The 20,217-nt window shown below is 45.5% G+C and overlaps 1 protein-coding gene across 1 annotated transcript in view; it reads right to left on the reverse strand.

The window, feature by feature from the left end:
- APBA2 (amyloid beta precursor protein binding family A member 2) overlaps positions 1-20,217 on the reverse strand; it is a 107,210-nt gene that overhangs the window by 33,683 nt on the left and 53,310 nt on the right. Inside the window, exons 2-4 of the mRNA XM_081839406.1 lie at positions 10,842-11,848; positions 1,806-1,886; positions 317-353 (exon numbers count right to left, since the gene is read on the reverse strand). Coding sequence (XP_081695532.1) covers positions 317-353; positions 1,806-1,886; positions 10,842-11,810 — 1,087 coding nt within the window. The 5' untranslated portion in view covers positions 11,811-11,848. The remainder of the gene's footprint in view (positions 1-316; positions 354-1,805; positions 1,887-10,841; positions 11,849-20,217) is intronic.

The raw sequence follows: 20,217 nt of genomic DNA on the forward strand, positions 1-20,217 counted from the left end.
AGGCCATGTTCCAGCCACACAAAAGTCACACCTGTTGCTCTGCCCACTTTTGACTCCGGCCCCTCTGACCACTGTCATGTGGCCCCTGGCAGGCTGCACTTTTGGAAATGTGGCCCTCAAGTGGCAAAGGTTTCTCAATCCCTCCCCTTCTCTCGCTGTAGAATGCAGGGTTGTCTCAGGAAGGAGACCCAGCTGCCCCCAAGTCTGGTAAATCTCATGGCACGTAATAAATCATCTCTCGATAAGTCAGGATTCCCCATCCCCCCCTGCAGTCTTAATGTTATAAACATTAGGAATCCCGCGAAGATGCACTTACCATCAACAAAGCTTGGGAAGGAGGACACCTTCTTTGTCTGTGTGGATATAAAAATAAAGAGCTTATAACTCTATAGAAATAGTAAGATGTTTATTATGAAAAATGCATGCACAGGACGCGGAGGAAGAACAGAAGCATTTTTCATTCATTTTTCATCATAATTACCGTAATTTTAGGCGACTACATGACATTGGCCTGATTCACACATCACAATAAGTGATAGCTCTGCTATTCCCATCCCCTGGGCAGGGAGAATACCATGATCTCTGTCTTAGCATTACATTCATACCAGGGGGTCATGGTTAGTCTCTCTCCAAATAAACAAGATTCATTTTTTCCCCTTACTGACTGTGGTTTGTTGGGAGTGAAACCCAGCACAGTCCAAAGTTTAGATGAAATGCCAAGCCAGAGATTATGGTCTGTTTCCTCTGCATGGAAGCAGGAAGGAGTAGTAGAAGCTTCTTAGGCGTGGTCATGGTGAACAATTAAGAAGTTGTTAAGGGTTTGGCAACATAACAATTGTGTGTTCTTGATTAAAAGCAGCAGCACCCCTCTTAAAAAGTAATCTCTGCATTATTGAACATGGCTCAACTCCACATGCAAATTAATCTTGTACAATCTGCTGGTTAGCACTGATTTTATGGATGTATTTTCTTTAAAACTGTCATCACTTCCCCGGCATGCTTGCAGCTCAGAACAACACACTTCTGAACAGTCTCATCAGCGTAAGAATGCCCAAGTGTCATTCCTGTTTTTTAAAAAACCCAAAAACCTGGCACTGTCTCAAATCTCATCTGGGGGCAGGCAGTGCTTATATTGTCACAAATTAGTATTACAGACAGACTCGTGTGTGTGTGAGTGTACAACTGACACCTCCACACACCTCTGAGAAAACAGTCTCTGAGTTTAACCCTAAATGTCTCACCTTAAATGTCAGCCTAAACAAACCACAAAGGGCCGGTCTCCAGCCCCACAGATGTCTCTTATCACCCTTCACCACTGATCATGCTGGCTGGGGCCAGTCCAATAGCACTGGGGGGGGGGGCACAGGTGGACCACCCCTGCTGTAAGCATGTTGTTGTTGTTGTTGTTGTTGTTGTTGTTGTTACTATTATTACTATTATTATTGCTATTTCCACTTAACCCTTCCTCCCAAAGGAGCTCAGGTCGGTCAGCACATTGATAACAATGCCATGAAAAACACTCCAGATACAGTTAAAACAATCACATTTTCTTGGCCCATGATTTCAGGGCTGCCACGAAGAGTATCTTTTAGCCATTGAATTTCTGGGTTAACTGGGAAGGAACTCCCCCCTCCCCCGATGTGACAGTTTAGCTCTAAAATCTTTCTTCAGTGATTCATCATACACCCCCCCCGAATGTCTTTCTGCAACGCAAAGCTTCACGGCTTTGGAAAGAGAAGCATGACGTGAAATACAAGATGGAGGCAGGACAGGGAAAACAGAGCACCTTGGCCTCTAGTACTTGCCTCTGGCGTATTATTATTGTTGATCGGTCCATTGAGGTCAGAACGCTGCTGTTTCCGAGGCTGGTCTAACCCATTGCATACCTGTAAAAGAAGCAGAAAGACCAAACTGATCAACAGCTCAGGGAGAAGGAGATCAATGCAGCATTGTTCTATCACTGCCTCCTACCCATAATCTGCATTGCTGCTACTGTGGAAATAAGGGCTGATCTATCCATTGACTGTTTGTGAGCATATTAAAATAATGCAGAAGATATAAAATATCTCTCAAGAACCAGTATAGATGGTTGGTTTTTTGCTGGGTTTAAATCCTGAGTTATTTATTTATTCATTTATGAAAAAAAATTATGCATCACTTGATTGTAAAAACAAAAACAAATAAAAACCTCAAGGTGGTTTACAAAGAGAATAAGACAATAAAATTATTAGTAAGAACCAACTATTTGCAACATTTTTAAAAAATCAACAAGCAAAAAACTGGTTAAAGTACCGATATGTTATCAATATTCTACACGCACTGGCAGAGGAAGAGGGGGGGCGGGGGGAGTGCACCACCCCCGGCACCACGATCCTGGTGGGGTGCCATCATGGCTGCCCCCACCGCACACTGGACGCCGTGCCACGCCCCTGTGGGTGGCGCACCATTCTCCGGGACACGTGCCACACCCCTGCGGGTGGCATGCCACACCCCCGGGACGCATGCCAGCCAGGCCCCTGCCTGCTCTCTGCCCCCAGTGCTGGAGCATGAAGCTCCACCACTGTCTACATGTCTGGGTAGGCTTGTCTAAACTAAAATGTTTTTAGCAGGCGCTGAAAGAGTACAGAGAAGGTGCTGGCCTGGTGTCAATAGGCAGGGAGTTCCAAATAATAGATGCTGCCGCACCAAAATATTGCTTTCATACAAATGGGTATTTTGTGGCACCTATAACAATTCCAGGTTCCAGAATGGCACACATGTTTATTGTCTGGGTGGTGGAATATCAAGGCCATGGAAAATGCGGACACCTATGTGAAAAGGGAGGCAATCCATGGATTTCTTCTGCATCCAAGGGGTGGCGGGGGTGGCAGGGAAAGAGATTGTATAACTCTCTCCATGAGGAGCACTCTAAAAACATATGAAAAACCTGCTGGGTCAGGTCAATGGCGCATCTAGCCCACCCTCCTGCTCTCACCGTGGCCACCCAGTTAATCTGTGGGAAGTCAGCAAGCAGCCCATGAGCAGAAGAGCCCCCTCCCCTCCTGGGGTTTCCAGCAAGGGGTATTCAGAAGCACGGCTGCCTCTGGCTGACGAAGCAGAACAGGGCTCTCCTGAGTTGGATAGGACTCAACCACCACAGCAGATGGCCATTTTCAGAATTCCATTAAGACCTATAAAAGACAGTTGTGAGAAACCCAATCACAACTGCACCATTACACTAAAAGTAAGATATGCATTGACATATGGACACACACTAACACAAGGGAACCAGCACATAGAAGATTGCAACACTGCCAAATAACATGTAAATTATTTTGGGAACTGCCAGGATTAAATCAGAAAAGCTTTGGCAGAAAAGCAGGATGGCTGTGGGGGTGGGAAACAATTTTCAAACAGGAGTGACAGGACATATATTGGGCCTGTGATGCGAAACGGCAGAACCACAGCTTCTTCTACCCTGTAAAGACCTTGTCAGGTTTGATCACAATTCATTTGGCAGCACAAGAAATGCATCCGTAGCCCAGACATGCCCACATTCAAAATGGGTTAGAACAGCACCCGATTTAGACAGCATGTCTCAGACATGGTCAGTAAATGAGCTTGTTTCTCTCTACAGTAATGATTCAGCACTTGGGGGTTTTCATGGTGGTGAGCAGCCGGTAGCCTTCAGACGCTAATGAATTGTGGCTCCCATCATCCCTGAGCACTGGCCATGCTGGTTGCAGCTAATGGGAGTTGTAGTTCAGGCACCAGGTTGGAGAGGGCTGTGGCTCTGCCCCTGTGGCTCTGGGCATATAGAAACAATTGAACACATTTCTTTCCATTGCCAGTACTATACAATCATACGTGACAGGTTTACTGTGCCAATAACACACAAATTTCCAGGACACACAGGGCAATTCTATATCCCTTTACTGCTCCAAAATAGAAACCCTGATATAATATATTCATTCTCCAGATATTGTGCTACTGTGATTGACATACTTCGGAGGATGACATCATGTGCCATACAACAGGTCTAAAACTGAAGATTTACATCTACACATTTTATATTCTGCTTGATTTATGTGCCTTACGCACCAACTGGAGTTCCAGCCCCCACACCAGGGACTCATCATGGACACACAGCATTGTCTGAACTGACAGGCAGTGACTTTCTGGGGAATACTTCTTCCATCTGGTGCCCTCCAGATGTTTTGAGTGGCAACTCCTATTACCCCTGACCATTGAGTGTTCTGGCTGAAGCTGACAGGAGCTGCAATCCAAAACATCTGGAGGACAGCTGGTTGGGAAAGGCTGCTCTAAGGTTTTCCAATGCATAGGAGATGCTAAGGATGGAACCTGGAACCAAGTGCATGCAATACCATTTCTCTGTCACTGAACAACACTCTTCCTCCAACACAAGATGATCGCTGGTCAACATATGCAGAGCCTAAGATGCAATGCAATTGTTACAAACCAGGGCTGCTTAACACAGAATTTCAATGCCAACACTCCCTTACCCCAACCTACTTTTAAGAATAGATCTAATTATCTCCCCTGCTTTTGCATGCGGAAATGTCACCACTGATGTTGGAACACTGTTACCAGCTGATGCTGTCACATTGTAAAAGTCCCATATGCAAGCTAGCCATAAACAGCTCTATTTGCAAACCAGGATATACTTCTCACTTCCCGTGGCATTTTGTGTGTGTGTTCCCTTGTTCGTTCCAATCAAAAATTAATGTTCCAGATGAGAACTTGTCTCAAAGATAGCGATAGATTATCTCGTTGCTAAAAGGGGGTGGAGAATTAATTGCAAGCAAAGGCAAGAGTGGTGAGACAGTACCCTCCTCTTCTGCTTTCCCTCTCTGTGACTGTGAGGATCCAGCAGGGGATTCTGGGATGAAAAAGGGAGGCTCCCCCCCCCCCATGCAAGGGCACCTGGTACTGTGAATCAGGAGTCCCATCCAAGTGTTCTGCTTGTATTCAAAGCCTACGCAGTGCACTAATTTCTGCTCCCCAACTCATGGAGTGCAAAGATCTGAAGCTGGGGAGGGAGCTGCTCCACTCCAGGTGGAGGCTCTCCACCTCATTTAGAACCCCAATTGTGTGGGTTTCTAAATGCGTGAGGACCCTTCACAAGTAGAGGGGGTTCCCCACTTGAGGCATTTGACCTCTGCAAGTTGGAGGGTCGTGGGGAGAGAAACAGAGGGTGCTGGTGTTTTGCCTGCCCCCATTCTTCACAAAAGGAGGGTGGTGTGGGGCTGTGCAGCATGTTCATGCCCTTTCTTTCTTCCTTCCATAATGTTCTTAAGAGGTAGGGATTATGAGGAAAGGAATAGAAAAGAAAACCACCAATATCATAATGCCATTATACAAGTAGTTGATGCAACTGTATCTGGAATAATGTGTGCGGTTCTGGTCACCACACCTCAGAAAGGATATTGTAGAGTTGTAAAAGGTCCATAAAAGGGCCACCAAAATGATCAAAGCAAGGGATGAAGAAACTCCCCTGTGAGCAAAGGGGGCAGCAATTTGGAGCATTCAGTTTAGAAAAAAGGAGAGTAAGAGGCAACATGACAGAAGTTTATAAAAAGTGTGCATGATATGGATATTGAAAAGTACAGTGGTGCCTCGCAAGACGAAATTAATTCGTTCCGCAAGTTTTTTCTTCTTGCGAGTTTTTCGTCTTGCGAAGCACGGTTTCCCATAGGAATGCATTGAAAATCAATTAATGCGTTCCTAGGGAGACCGCCTTCAGACCAGGTCCGGGGACAGTCTGTCCCCAGACCTCTTCTGAAGGCTGGCGGGGGGGGGAGGACTTTTCTCCCCACCGCCAGCCTTCAGAACAGCCTTCTGAAGGCTGGCGGTGGGAAGAAAAGCCCTTCTCCCGCCGCCAGCCTTCAGAAGAGTTCCTGCAGGGCTGCCTAGGCTGCGGATAGCAGCCTGCTGCCCGGCTCGAGGGGCGCTCTGCTTCAGGGGCATGGGGCAGACATTCGCAGCTTGGGGAGCCCTGCAGGACTTCCCCGCAGGGCTCTCCAAGCTACGGATAGGGGCAGCAGGCTGCTATCCGCAGCTTGGAGAGCCCTGCGGGGAACTCTTCTGAAGGCTGGCGGGGGAGAAGGGCTTTTCTTCCCACCGCCAGCCTTCAGAACAGCCTTCTGAATGTTGGCGGTGGGGAGGAAAACCTTCCTCCCACCGCAAGTCTTCAAGACAGGTCCGGGAACAGAGGAGAAGCGCTGCGTGCCTTCCCCTCTGTTCCCGGACCTGTCCTGAAGGCTTGCGGCGGGAGGAGGGCTTTCCTCCCCACCGCCAACATTCAGAATGCTGTTCTGAATGTTGGTGGTGGGGAGGAAAAACCCTCCTCCCACGGCAAGCCCCGGGAAGAGAGGAGAAGCTGCGCACCTTCCCCTCTGTTCCCGGACCTGTCCTGAAGGCTTGCGGCGGGAGGAGAGCTTTCCTCCCCACTGCCAACATTCAGAATGCTGTTCTGAATGTTGGCGGTGGGGAGGAAAAACCCTCCTCCCACCGCAAGCCCCGGGAAGAGAGGAGAAGCTGTGCGCCTTCTCCTCTGTTCCCGGACCTCCCACCGCAAGCCTTCAGGACAGGTCCGGGAACAGAGGGGAAGGCGCGCAGCTTCTCCTCTCTTCCCGGGGCTTGCGGTGGGAGGAGGGTTTTTCCTCCCCACCGCCAACATTCAGAACAGCATTCTGAATGTTGGCGGTGGGGAGGAAAGCCCTCCTCCCACCGCAAGCCTTCAGGACAGGTCCGGGAACAGAGGGGAAGGCGCGCAGCTTCTCCTCTGTTTCCCGGGGCTTGCGGTGGGAGGAGGGTTCCCCGCTGTCCCCGGAGATTTCCCTATGGGCTTTCGTCTTGCGAAGCAAGCCCATAGGGAAATTCGTCTTGCGAAGCCGCTAAAAAATCGGAAAACCCTTTCGTCTTGCGGGTTTTTCGTTTAGCGAGGCATTCGTCTTGCGGGGCACCACTGTATTTCTCCCTCTCATAACACATGGACATCCAATCATAGAATCATAGAGTTGGAAGAGACCACAAGGGCCATCGAGTCCAACCAATGAAGCTGGAGGATTTGGGACAGACAAAAAGAAAGTACTTCTTCACACAGTGCCTGGTCAAGAGAGGGAATCTGCTCCCAAAGGAGGCAAGGATGGCCACAAACCTGGACTACTTCCACAGAGGATTAGACTAATTCCTGGTGAAGACTACTGATGGCCACTATGACAATGTCAGAGGGCGAAGGCCTCTGAATGGCAGCTGTTGGAAAGCACAGGACAGGAGAATGAATGCTCTTGCGCTCAGATGCTGCTTGCATGCCTCCCTTGGGCATCTTGTTGGCCACTGTGAGAACACAATGCTGGACAAGTTGGGCCATTGGCCCGATCCAGCAGACTCTTCTTCCTTAAGCAGATGTTCTACCACTGAGTTGTGGCACTTGACAACAGACACTAATTCACAGTATAATTTTTTTAAGGCATTTATTTTAAGGCATTGTCAAAGCCTTTTCAATAGGTAAATTAAGGAAGTAGAAGGATATGAGAACTGAGTCTGGTAAATGGGGACCAGACAGCTGTACTGTGTTGTCTTAGATCAGCCTTGTGCTCTCCTGGGAGGAGCCACCAAACTGTCTGGAGGGCACTAGGGTGGTGAAGACTGTCCTAGATTGTTTTCTTCCTCCTACTTAAAGGTTAATGCATTTATAGAAAAATTAACACATAGATATAACTAAAATGCTTGCTGTCAAAGTAGGAGACAGGAACAGATTCTGCAGCCCACATAGCTGCCCAGCAATGCATCAGATGGCAGCTGCACATCAAGCTGTTTCAGCTAATGAGCTAGTCTAGTTATAAAGCTTAAGAAGAAGCAGTGTTCCCCTGCTCAGGGTGCATCTCCTAGGTCTCGCTAATAGACAGACTGCCATGCTCAGAAGACATAACAGGTTGGATGGCTTAGTTGAAATTCCTGTATTGGAAAGGAGTTGGACTAGATGGCCCTCAGGGTCCCTTCCAACTCTATGATTCCAGGATTCTGTGATTAAACTACAATAATAATTTATCACTCATACTAGAACATGAGTGACCTTCTAGATCAGCCTTCTCCAACCTGGTGCACTCCAGATGATTTTGACGACAGCTCCTCTCAGTCCTGGCCATGCTGGCTGGAGCTGACAGAAGTCCAAAACATCTGGAAGGCACCAGATTAGGGAAAGGCCCGTGTAGCACTTTCTCAGGCCTAGAACTTTTTAAAAGCATTCTCAATAAACTGAGCAACACTCTTTTAAAAAAATCTAATCATTGTTTTTAACACAAGAACTGTAAACCAGGGCAGGTAGAGCTCTAGGTGATCAGCAAAGGGTTTCTGTCTCCCAAATGTCTAACAATAGGAACGGTAGAATTCTAACACTAGAAGTCATGGGAATTCAATGAAGCTGAATGTTGGAAGATTAAAGCTTTTTAGAACCATACCCAACTCCCTCAACCTTTCCCCATAAGGCTTGCTTTTCATACCCCAGTCACAACCAATCTTCTCATTTCTCTTTGTGTTCTAGGAGACCAGTAGGGAGGGGAGCTGGTCACAGCAGGAAGGGAAGACTCTCTGGATTCTTCAGCAGCCTGTCTCAACTTTGCCTCTTGCCAGCCTCCGCTAAGCCTCAGAGTCTGAACTTCTCTCTGCCACAGCCTCTTCCTGCTCACTAAACCCTGTTGCTTCTTCTGCTTCCAACACCTCCTCCGCCTGCTCCTTCTTCTCTTCTGACCACTCACTGTCATCCCACCACCACTCCCCTGGCTCTGAGACTTCTTCCTTGGGGAGCTGGTGGCCTCCCACCACTCCTCTGCATCCAGCCAGTCCATGACAGATCATTATATTATATATTTATTTATACTCCACCTTTTTCCCTGAAAAGGACTCAAAGCAGCTCACAGATAAAGCAGATGCCTGAGGGAAATCTGCAAAGAGAAGAGCCCCTTCCCCTCCTGCAGTTTCCAGAAACTGGCATTCAGAAGCATTGCTGTCTCCAACTTGGGCAGCAAATCAGTGGAGTTTGACAGCTTGAGTCCACTGATTTTAAAGGGTCTACTCTGAGTATGACTGAGTGGGCTATCATCTCTAATACCAAGAGACATTTCTAAAAGTGTGGCCTGGAAATTATGGCTTTTGAATGACTGATGCTTTGTGGAGAGAAACCATTTAAAAAATATTATAGTGGCAAATGCAGCAGAAAGCAAATATCATGCTCCACGTGAACCCTGCTCCTACCATTTGTTGAGTGTTCAAAACAGGAAATCGAGAGAGCATTGCTATCCCCACCCCTTAATGACCCATCGCCCTCTGGGAATCAAAGGCTGAGAGAGGAACTTGTGCCAGGCGGGGTCACAGCAGCCCCTGATCCCAAAAAGGACACATGCAGATACAGAGCCGGACTCCAGAGGCAGACACAAAGAAGAAGGCTGCAACCAAGAGGAGAGTTTAGGCTCCCGAAAGACTGTTTTATTTTATTTTGTTTTATTTGTAAATTTTGTTAGCTGCTTTTCACTACTACGATTTCCCAAACAGGGTGCAATGTCAATACAGCGCAACAGAAGAGCACAACATGAACAAAATCAGCACACCCAGTGTTTATTTTCTAGAAAAATAGGTGCCGGTACCAACCATGAAGTTGTTAACAGTAAGTGCCACACTTTTTAACAACAACAAAAAGAGGTGCCGGTACTGAAAAAAAGCAGAGAGCACAACCGTGTGTGGTGTGGTGGCCAAACTCCAACTATATTCCTGGGTGAATAAAGAAGCCTTCAATTGCCAGCAAATGCTCAAAGACCTGGTGTCAGTCAAAACTGAGAGGGTTTTGAGAGGGGAGGGAATTCTATAATCAGGGTGCCTATTCAGGAAATGCCATCTCTTGGCTTGCCAAATGTCAATGCCATGTCAGACTAGGACCTTGGAGACCGGGGTTCAAATCCCCACTTGGCCATGAAGCCCATTGGGTGACCTTTGGCCAGTTGCAGCCTCTCAGCCTGGCCTACTTCACAGGCTTGTTGTGGGGATTAAACAAGGAGGGGGAGAACCACATATGCCACCTTGAGCTCCTTGGAGAAAACGGTAGGTTAAACATGCATGCATGCAATCAATCAATCAAGTCAAAATCCTGACAACTGCAGCACTGTCAAGAGGATATTTTAAACATGGCATTCATTCGTTTATTTATAAAGGTATTTATACCCTGCCCTCATAAAATAAAAGGGTTGTGTACATCAATTACAAGCAATAGAAAACAAACATTAAAATGACAGATCACAAAAAAGGTAAAACGTAGGCCTGCAATTTTGATGGATGGATGGATTGTTGTCTAAACCCCCTTTGTGACCAGGTGAAATGAAATGCCTTCGGAACAAATAATGTAAATAAATGTCTGTATCAGGCAGAGTGCCTGTAGCCCTTTGATTTCAGGCCTAATTAACCTTGGCTGCTGGACATGCAGATAGGGCTGAGAGGAGGCTGGAGATTGGTGGCTCCCCTGAGGCCAACCCCATGAGGTTCCTAGGAGGAGAAGGGTCATTTGAAAAGCTTTTCTTCTGGGTCAGTCTGTGCAATTTCCCAGACCTATCACCTTACCATCTCTCTCAGCTTTCCAACACTGCCTTTCCCACCTATGCTGGAGAATGAAGAGAGCAAAGCACATACTTCATAGGTATGGACTGTTAATATACAAGATCCTATGTGTATTTGTATGCATATGTATATGTATGACTTCACCCCCAAAGCCACACTCTTCCATTGCCTTGGAGACAGACAGATGCCAACAACAAAATGTCCCCCTTAGCAAAAGAAGAGAGTCAACAACTCACCTGTTCTTGTGGCCACGTCTGTCTTTCCTCGGGGGTTCTTGACTTGGTTTTGAAGCCTCTGGGTACATCTCCCACTTGCTTTGATGCAGTGGGGATGTTCAATGATTTTGGCCTTCCCAGATGCCTGTTGGAGCTGTGGCCAGACTCTCCCTTTGGACAAGTCTCTGCATAGTCATTTGGCACGTTTTCAGTCCCTCCATGCTCCGGGCTCATCTCCGAGGCGCTGTTGATGCTGCTCATACTCATGCTCATCTTAATCTCTGCAACGATCTGGTCGATGTCTTCCTCCTGTTCTTCTAGCTCGGCCTCTTCTTTCCCAGAGTGGTAAGGAGACATCCCGTGGGGATTCCCATTTGCTTCAGGCGAGTAGTAACCCTGGTAGCGCTCTTCGCTTGGATGGCAATACTGGAGGTTCTCTTCTTGGTCTTGGATCTCCAGGCAGGCCACCTCCCCTTCCAAAACCTGGACGCAGCCCTCGTGGTGGCCCGGGGCTTCTGTGACTTCACATTCATCCCGGTGCTGCATTTTCATGTCGGACCACTCCGCTTCCTCCACAGCTTCCTGGCACTCATCCGTCTCCACTGGATGTTCTTCATGGGGGACATACTCTTCCCCGCTGCAGTCCATCCCTTCCAGGTAACCGTCATCCTCTGGGCAGTATCGGATGTAGTAAGTAATCCCTTCTTCTTCCTCCGGGAGCCCCTCATCGTAATCCTCCTCTTCGGAAGTGTTGTTGACATAATCAGAACTGGAGTCGCCATCTCCGCTGTGGTCGAGACACTCGTGCTCGGCCAGCGTAGGGGTGCCTTCCCTGGCAGCCACAACCTCCGTCTCCTTCTCCACATAGTCCTCCACAGGCAAGTTATCACCCTCATTTTCAGCCTCCCTACCCTGAGGCAAAGGCGGGGAAGCTCTCGCCCGGTGATCCAGCATGCTGGCTGTGGTGGTTTGACATTTCCTGCTCGCCATGGCTGACAAGTCACATGACAATCATGTCTGAGGAACACCTGGCAGGCAAGAGTCCAAAGAAGAAATCAGACACCAGCAGCAGTCATTGTTTAATCAAAAGGTTAGCAGTAGGAAATCAAAGAAATAATACTACTGGGGTGTACAGAAACAGACATATATACCGTATTTATTTTTTAAAAATGCCAGGTAGGGTGGAGTGGAGCACAAGAGTCATAAATTATCCCATCGAAAGCTAGAAATCTTAGTGCAACAACTTGCTGGATGTCAAGACATGTTGAAATGCCATTAAATAATCCACATTGTAACGAAAAGGGGGAAAAGGTAGATTTAGATGGTCTAATCCAGGGACTTTTCTATTCTAGGGTACTCTGGTTCCCTGGGACACCTCAGCACAAGAAGAGAAAATGAAAATCAAGCTTCTGTGAAAAGCAGCTTGGCCCCTCCCCCCATGAATCTTCCCCTGCAAATCTGCAGTTGTCAAAGAGTGTGGGGTGCATTTTAGGATGTACTGCAGTCTCCTCCAACTGAGTGCCCCCCACCCAAGCAATTCAACTGTTCAGCTCCCATTGTTTCTGACCATTGTTCAGCTCCCATTGTTTCTGACCAAAGCTCATACCAATAACAAACTGAGTTGGTCTCTAAGGTGCTACTGGAAGGATTTTTTAAAAAATAAATTTTGACTATGGCAGACCAACACGGCTACATACCTGTAACTAGATTCAGAAAGTGTAATTAATCATTTCACAACACACCTGCCTAAACATGCATGAGATTTTACTTCATGTGGATGAATCCTGTACTGTGCTTAATGAAACAACCTCTATGCCACCTGTTCCAAAGAGATGCAAATTCATTAATTCTAAAGCCCATCAGTTGCTTGTGGCTAAGAACAACTTCCCAATCTAGGCAGTCGTCACTCACACATTTGATCTATTTTTACCTGTTCACACTTCCTAATATCGCCCTATTATAAATTATTTGTTTCCTCAAGACAATGGAATTGATGAAATATGCTGTCCTCAATTTCAAAAATCCTTCCATGCCACTATACACAGACACATACTCGTGTTTCAGTGTGTCATCCCTTCAAGACTGGTTTATGGGACAGGGTTAGAACCTCAGAAATAAGGAGCCAACGTACAGCTGTCTCCTGTTTGTGGGATGTAATCCACTGGTGCAGTCAAATGCAACATTCCTTATTTCCCTAGAGTGGGCACAGGCAGGGGGACATTTGGACAGTGTAATTTCCTGTTCCTCTGGTCTGGAGCATCCTCCCCCTGCATGGGACCTGGGAGATGGGCATGGCTCTGGCTGACTCCACAAAAGAGCTGAGTCACGCAGCCATTTTCTCAGTCTGGTTTTGTGTTTCTATTGTCTTGCTTCTCTCTCTTGCTGCCATGCTGGTCTCCTGCAGCCATTTTGTTCTCTTAATATAATTTTGCTGTCTGTTGGCTCTCAGCCAGCAGTACATGAGTTCAGTCTCCATATGAGACAAACTCACAATTTCCTTATGTAACTACCAAGTAAAGCCTGCCTTTCAGGGATCATATCGTGAACTGAAATGTGAGTAAACTTTTTGTTACTTTACTCAGAAAGACTCTTGTGTCTCTATTCTTTTAAGAGGGATCAAAAGGGGACACCAGGAATAAACTTAACTAAGAGATTCAAATGAATCTTCAAACTAGCTTCCAGCTATATTGAGGGGAATCTGCTCTGCTACGTCACTTATTAGCATGAGTGAAGGAAGGATAATACTTCTTCAATATATCCTTTCCTACTATCCTTAACATTCCCACACTGTTAAGACTTCAAGGCCAGTGTCAAAAGGTAACTGAGTGGAAGAGGTGAACGCCGATGGTCTAAGTCCCCATAAAAGCTGGATTGGTGGGAGCTCTCGGCAGCCAGCCAAGCTTAGTGTCTAGTGTCTATCTGGGCTTTTGACAGCATCTTGTTCTGTTGCTCAGCCTACTGAGACTTAAGTGTAAATGTTTATGTTAATTGGCTGGATAAGTTAATGTTTGTTGCTTCCTTACCTTCTGAGCTATTTTAATCTGTGTAATTATTTCTTATAGAGTTTTGTTTTAGTAAAGTCTATGTATGGTTTTATGAAATTTGGTCTGGTCTGAGTTCCTGAACCGTTTAATTCTGACCATGCTTTTCGGAACAAGAGTCATCCACCACACAGCTTTAAGAAACTTATTCTGTGGCATTCAAAGAGCTGTTTAGACATTTTAAAAGTGTGATTCTAGTTGCCCAAGGCCTTAAAAGTTAGGCTATGGCTTCTAAGCATTTGAAACAGCCCCAAACAGGAAAATGAAGGCCTTGCTCCATTCCCTACAGAAGAATATGAGAAGAGCCTGGCTGCTGCCTCAAGCCCAAGGCCCACGTGGACCAGCATCCTGTTCTCACAAGGGTGAGCCCACGCCTGTGGGAAAAGCTCTCCCCACTTGTAATTCCAGGCAACAGGTAGTCAGAGCCTCCAGCACAATGGGTAGACTATGGCCATCAATAGCCTTATCCTCCATGACTTGATCTAATCTTTTTTTTAAAAGCTATCCAACCACACAAGCATTGAAATCACAAATCAACTGCTAACCACTGCAAAATTTACAACCAAGACAGAAAAATGTACCACGGTCACTGTTTTCTTTCCATCTGTGGTATTTGTTCAAACAAAGAGATAAAAAGAGAGCATTGGAAGCTTGGGAAAAGCAGCACATTAAATGGAAGTTGAAAAAAATGTCACTGCTCTGAAAACAACCATTTGCCCATCGTAATAATGATGAGATTGTTAGTGAGTGTTCATATTAAATCAAGCAGTTAAAAGTGCCATTTCAGGCAATATTGATTTGTCACTATAAATGTGATTAAAAAGGGAATAATCTGCACCTCTCAACAGAGAATACTAATTAGACTGCTAGTTACTGTTCCATATAACATGTCTTTCAAAGTGACCTGCCCCTTCACTCTCCTTCAGGCTTGTAGTCAATCCTCCCTTATTTCATACAGTGCTACCTCAGGTTAAGAACTTAATTCGTTCCGGAGGCCTGTTCTTAACCTGAAACTGTTCTTAACCTGAAGCACCACTTTAGCTAATGGGGCCTCCTGCTGCCACCACGCCGCTGGAGCACAATTTCTGTTCTCATCCTGAAGCAAAGTTCTTAACTTGAAGCACTATTTCTGGGTTAGCGGAGTCTGTAACCTGAAGCGTATGTAACCTGAAGCGTATGTAACCCGAGGTACCACTGTACAGGCTGGCTCTAAAAGTCAACCACTGGACCCAGGGTAAGAAGCCAAGAATTATGTATACGTTACTAACGGATGCGAAAGAAAGAGGCGGCTTCGCCCTGCCAGACTTGAAATTATATTATGAAGCTTCATGTCTCTGCTGGTTGAAAGAATGGATAAAGTTAAAAAATACTGAGTTATTGGACTTAGAAGGTTTTGATAACAGATTTGGCTGGCACGCATATCTATGGTGTGAGAAAAGAAAGATTCATAAAGGTTTCGAAAACCACATCTTTAGAAGATCTCTCATAGAAATATGGGAGAGATATAGAAGTTTTTTAGAATCAAGAACTCCCCACTGGCTATCTCTGTTAGAAGTTATGAGTCTTAAGAAAGTCAATATGAGGGGGAACTGGATTACATATAAAGAATTGATTATAAAGGAAGGAGGAAAATGGAAAATGAAATCCTATGAAGAAGTGAAAGAGTATGTGTATGATTGGTTGCATTATTATCAGGTTAACGAAATGTTTAAAAAGGACTTAAAAGAAAGAGGTTATGAGGAAAAAGAATCGAAATTTCAAATAGAAATAATAAACAATGAAAATAAAATTTTGTCCAAGATGTATAAAATCTTGCTAGAATGATATACAAAAGATGAGGAAGTTAAATCAGTTATGATACACTGGGCCAGATATTTGGGTTATAATATACAGTTTAATGAATGGATAAAACTGTGGAATGAAAGTATAAAATTTACGGCATGTACTGCATTAAAGGAAAATGTTATGAAAATGATTTATAAATGGTATATCACACCTGTGAAACTGGCAAAAATGTATAAAACATGTAATAAGTGTTGGAAATGTAAAGAAAAAGAAGGAACATTGGGATTGTAAGAAGGTGAAGGGCTTCTGGGAAATGATATATAATGAGATGAAAAAGATGTTGAAATATACGTTTGTTAAGAAACCAGAGGCTTTTCTTTTAGGAATAGTAGGAAATGAAATAAATAGAATGGACTGTAAACTCTTCCAATATGCAGTAACAGCAGCAAGAATATTATTGGCCCAAAGATGGAAACAGGAACAACTGCTGACGCTCGAAGAATGGAGAATGAAACTGATGGAGTATGCTGAACTGGACAAACTAAAAGGAAAGATCAGATATATACGAGATCAAAAGTTCATTGAAGACTGGGGAAAATTTTCAGACTATTTGAAATGTGTATGTGATGAGCAAATAACGCTAGTGGGATTTCAAGAAGTTCTGTAAATGATAGAGGACTATTGTATTGATGAAAACTAAGTGTGTGAAGGTTTATAAAATGCAATATAAAATTAGGAAATGCGTATTTAAAATATTTGAATAATGGATGATTGTCAGAGAGGTTGAAGTAAGTCTAAAAGAGAAAATATGTGATAAATTTAGATTGGATACTATAAATGTATGTTGGAAAATTTAATAAAAAAATAAAAATAAAAAAATAAAAGTCAACCACTGGAAGGGCCTCATCAGAGACTGCCCTGCCCACCTCATGACAACAGGACACAGGTTGAGGCGCAGGGCTGCTTCCTGCATATACACACAGGACAGGTCAGAAACGGGCAAATTTCCCCGTGTGGTCAAGGGCCACTAGTGGCGCCCTCTGGGGGCAGGCCCCCTAATATTTTTGATAAGGGAGCCTCCCCGCCCCCCCCCTCAATTCCACGGCAATCCTCAAAAGCAAGCGCCAAGGTAAAGAAGCTTCACCCTGCTGGGTCCTTTGGAAGATGACCAGGGACACGGAAGGGCAAATGAGCCTCCCTTTGCCAATTGCCAGAGCACCTCCCCAGAGGGCACACTGGCAATCTCTTTGCCCTGCCATGTCCCTTTCACAAAGATAAGGCAGCTGGTGGGGGCGGGGGGGGGCGGTCCGAGTTGGTCTGGCTGGGTTGAGGGGCGTAGCAGATACGACGTCATGCACATGTGACACCCCCCCCCAATGTTGGGTGCAACTGGGTGCTTCGGAGTGCTGCATTCCCTTGGGGGTAATCTGCTGAGGGCCACATGGTGAGCAGGGCAGAAGACAACAGTGGGTGGGGGCAAAGCGCTCCTCCTCTCCATGCCAAGGGCTGCTGGGAAGACGGGCAGATGGCTTTTGAAATTAGGCTGAGGTCCACAAGCTGCCCACTCCTGTTATAAATGATCTAACCAAGCAACACACCGGACAGCTGCAACACAACTGAACTACGACCATGTGAAGAAGTTAAGCCAGGTCACTATGTGAGTGACTATTTGGCACAAGGTTTAATCCTCCCCTAGCCCAAGGTGCCAACCAGAAAGAGGGCTCTAGGATTCACACCAAGCCCCATGTCAGACCCTCCAAGTGCCCCTGTTATCCAGGGACAGTCCCAGATTTACAGAAGCCATCCCGGTTTCTGATTTGATCCCAGAATGTCCCCCTTTTCCTTAGGACGTTCCTATTTTCATCGGTGAAATGTTGGAGGGTATGGTACCCAACCCCTGAGCCATCTGAAGGCAGCCCTGCATAGGGAAGTTTTTTAATGATTAATAGTTCATTATATTTTTATATATGTTGGTAGCTGCCCAGAGTGGCTGGGCCAACCCAGTCAGATCGGCAGTGTATAAATAGTAATATTATTATTATTATTGTGGAATAGGACATCCCTATTTTCATCAGAGAAATGTTGGAGGGTATGCTGTGTATGATACCATGATACACTATATTCTTTATTAAATTTCTATTCTGCACTTCACCAAAGAATCACAGGGTGGTTTACAATATAAAAACACAAAAACACATAGTAACAAAAGCAATAATCTCCTGCACAATTTAAATATTATTATTTAATTTAAATGGTCATAACTTCCCCAAAATAATTCTGGGTGCTGTAGTTTGTTAAAGGTGCTGAGAGTTGTTAGGAGAACCCTAATCCCTCACCAAGCTACAATTCCCAGAGTGATTTAACAGTCAATCTCTTTGGGAATTGCAGCTCTGTGAGGAGAATAGGGGTGTTTCCTAACAACTCTGAACACCCTTAACAAACTACAGTACCCAGAATTCTTTGGGGGAAGCCTTGACTGTTTAAAGTGGTATCATAGCGTTTTATATGTACAGTGTGCGAATGTGGCCACAGGAAAACAGAAGACACATTCATTTTGATGGAAGAACAGGATCAGCAAGGTAGAAATCTTCATGGCTATATAAAAAACGAGAATAAATATTTCAAATATGGAAGGAAGCTTGCCCTGACGAATGGGGGGGGGGAGCTAGTTATTCCTCCCCTGAAAGAAATGAGTCCACACCAATTAAAAGCAATGACTGCCAACTCATATTGATCAGTAATACCTAGCACTTTCAAGATACAAAAGGAAATCAATGTGTAATTTGCAGTGCAATTCCTTTTGTTCCAATTTAGGACACAGTGATGAGGAGCTCACTCAGGTTTCATTACCTCAGCAGAAAGGGCCCACTCATTAGCATCAGAAACTCATAAATGCTTAGTAGTTTTTTCCTTCCCAACTTTTTAACAATGTAAAAAGCAATGAACTCTGAATAAACAGCTCAGTCTGCATGCACCTTTCCGTATCTGTTTTTAGGCTCAGCCTAGACAAGTCATCAGGTAGTAAATGGCTCCTGGACTTATCACAGGGGAAGTTTTTGTGTTTGGGAAGAAGAATTGATTGTTAAGCCACTCTGGGAACTGTAGGTCTGTGCGGGGAATAGGTGTCTCCTAACAACTCTCAGCACCCTTCACAACTGCAGCTCCCAGGATTCTCTGGGGCAAGCCATGGCATGATAGCTCTTTAAATGTATGGTGTGAATACTGCCTCTGTCGGACAAACTGATGATGGGAATTGTAGTCTACAAAACTATTGAGGGCACTACACTGCTGCTGGTCTGCCAGAGGTTTAAAGTATTATGCAGACTGAGTGGGCGAGACCAATAGTGGGTCCAGGTAGTTTCTGCACATGCTGTAGAGAAGAGCTTTCCAAACTGTGTGTAAGTGTCACACAAACACTCCACGTGCTCCTCCTGGGGCTGGAAAGGGGTGAGTTTAACCTCTGGTTTGCTAGGAAAACAGAATTACTGTGTCACAAAATGATGCATGTCTATGTCACCAACATGAAAAGTTTGGAAAGCTCTGCTGTAGAGGGAAGTGAGGGGCAGATGGGGCTTGTCCACCTGGGAAGGGAGCCCATCTAGTAGAAGGAAAACTCTGGTCCCTTGTGGGATGTCTTGGGAGAAGAAAAGGCTAAGAAGTAAACCCTAAGAAGATCCAGAGTGGAATCCCTAAGACAGTTGGATGGTGCCTTGTACCCTTCCTTCCGGCAACTCCTGCAGCCAAGCTGGTGCCAAATGTATTGTTCTGCTTTCTTTTGGACCACATCAGCAAGGCCAAGGGTCTTGTCATCTGGGCAGCCCAGGACCTCTGTACACACTGTCCAGGTTTGACCCTGGGGAGGCCACTTTGGGGCTGCTACTGCAGCAGTTTAACTTCACCCCCAGAACACTCCATTGTTGCTTGAGACAGATGGATGCCAAGAATAAGGTAGTCTCCTGGATTCCAGTGAGAATCATTAGGCTAAGCTGAATGGCAAAAGTAGCTAAGTGCTAAGCTTTCCTTGCCCAGATTGTTCTAGGGGCCCCAAAAGAGCAGCTTCAGATATGCCAGAATTCCTACAGACCAGGAACACAAGAGGATCATCACTGGCCAGCACCCAGAAATGTGTGAGGGCGGAGAAGCAGTTTGTGATGTGAGATAGTTTGTCATAGTAAAAGCTTTTGAAAAATGATAAGAGAGTTATATCTCCCTGTGGGCTGCTTAACAGGAAATTAATTTTGAGGTGGTTGGCAGTTGTTTGATCTCTGAGGAAACTCTGGGATAAGGTTTTTTCCTCTCCCTGACTCCACAAAGAAGGTACCCTTGTTATCAGGATCAAATATTCCTTGGGGAAATTGGAGCAGATCAACATGAAAAGCAGACACATTAGTAAGAGGTGGATGGTCTTCCAGACTTCTTTGCGTTTTCACCATGATCTGCATAGAGGGCATTTGAATCTGAAGCTTTCTATAATGACGTGCAACTAGACTGTGATGGGATAGTGAGCTGCTTGTGCGTAAAAGCTTGATCCCTCTGGGGTTTGGCTGGTCATCCAAACCGATGCACTAACG

This window comes from Podarcis erhardii (assembly GCF_964252035.2).
Source record: "Podarcis erhardii genome assembly, chromosome: 14".
In the NCBI taxonomy this organism is placed as follows: Eukaryota; Metazoa; Chordata; class Lepidosauria; order Squamata; family Lacertidae; genus Podarcis; species Podarcis erhardii.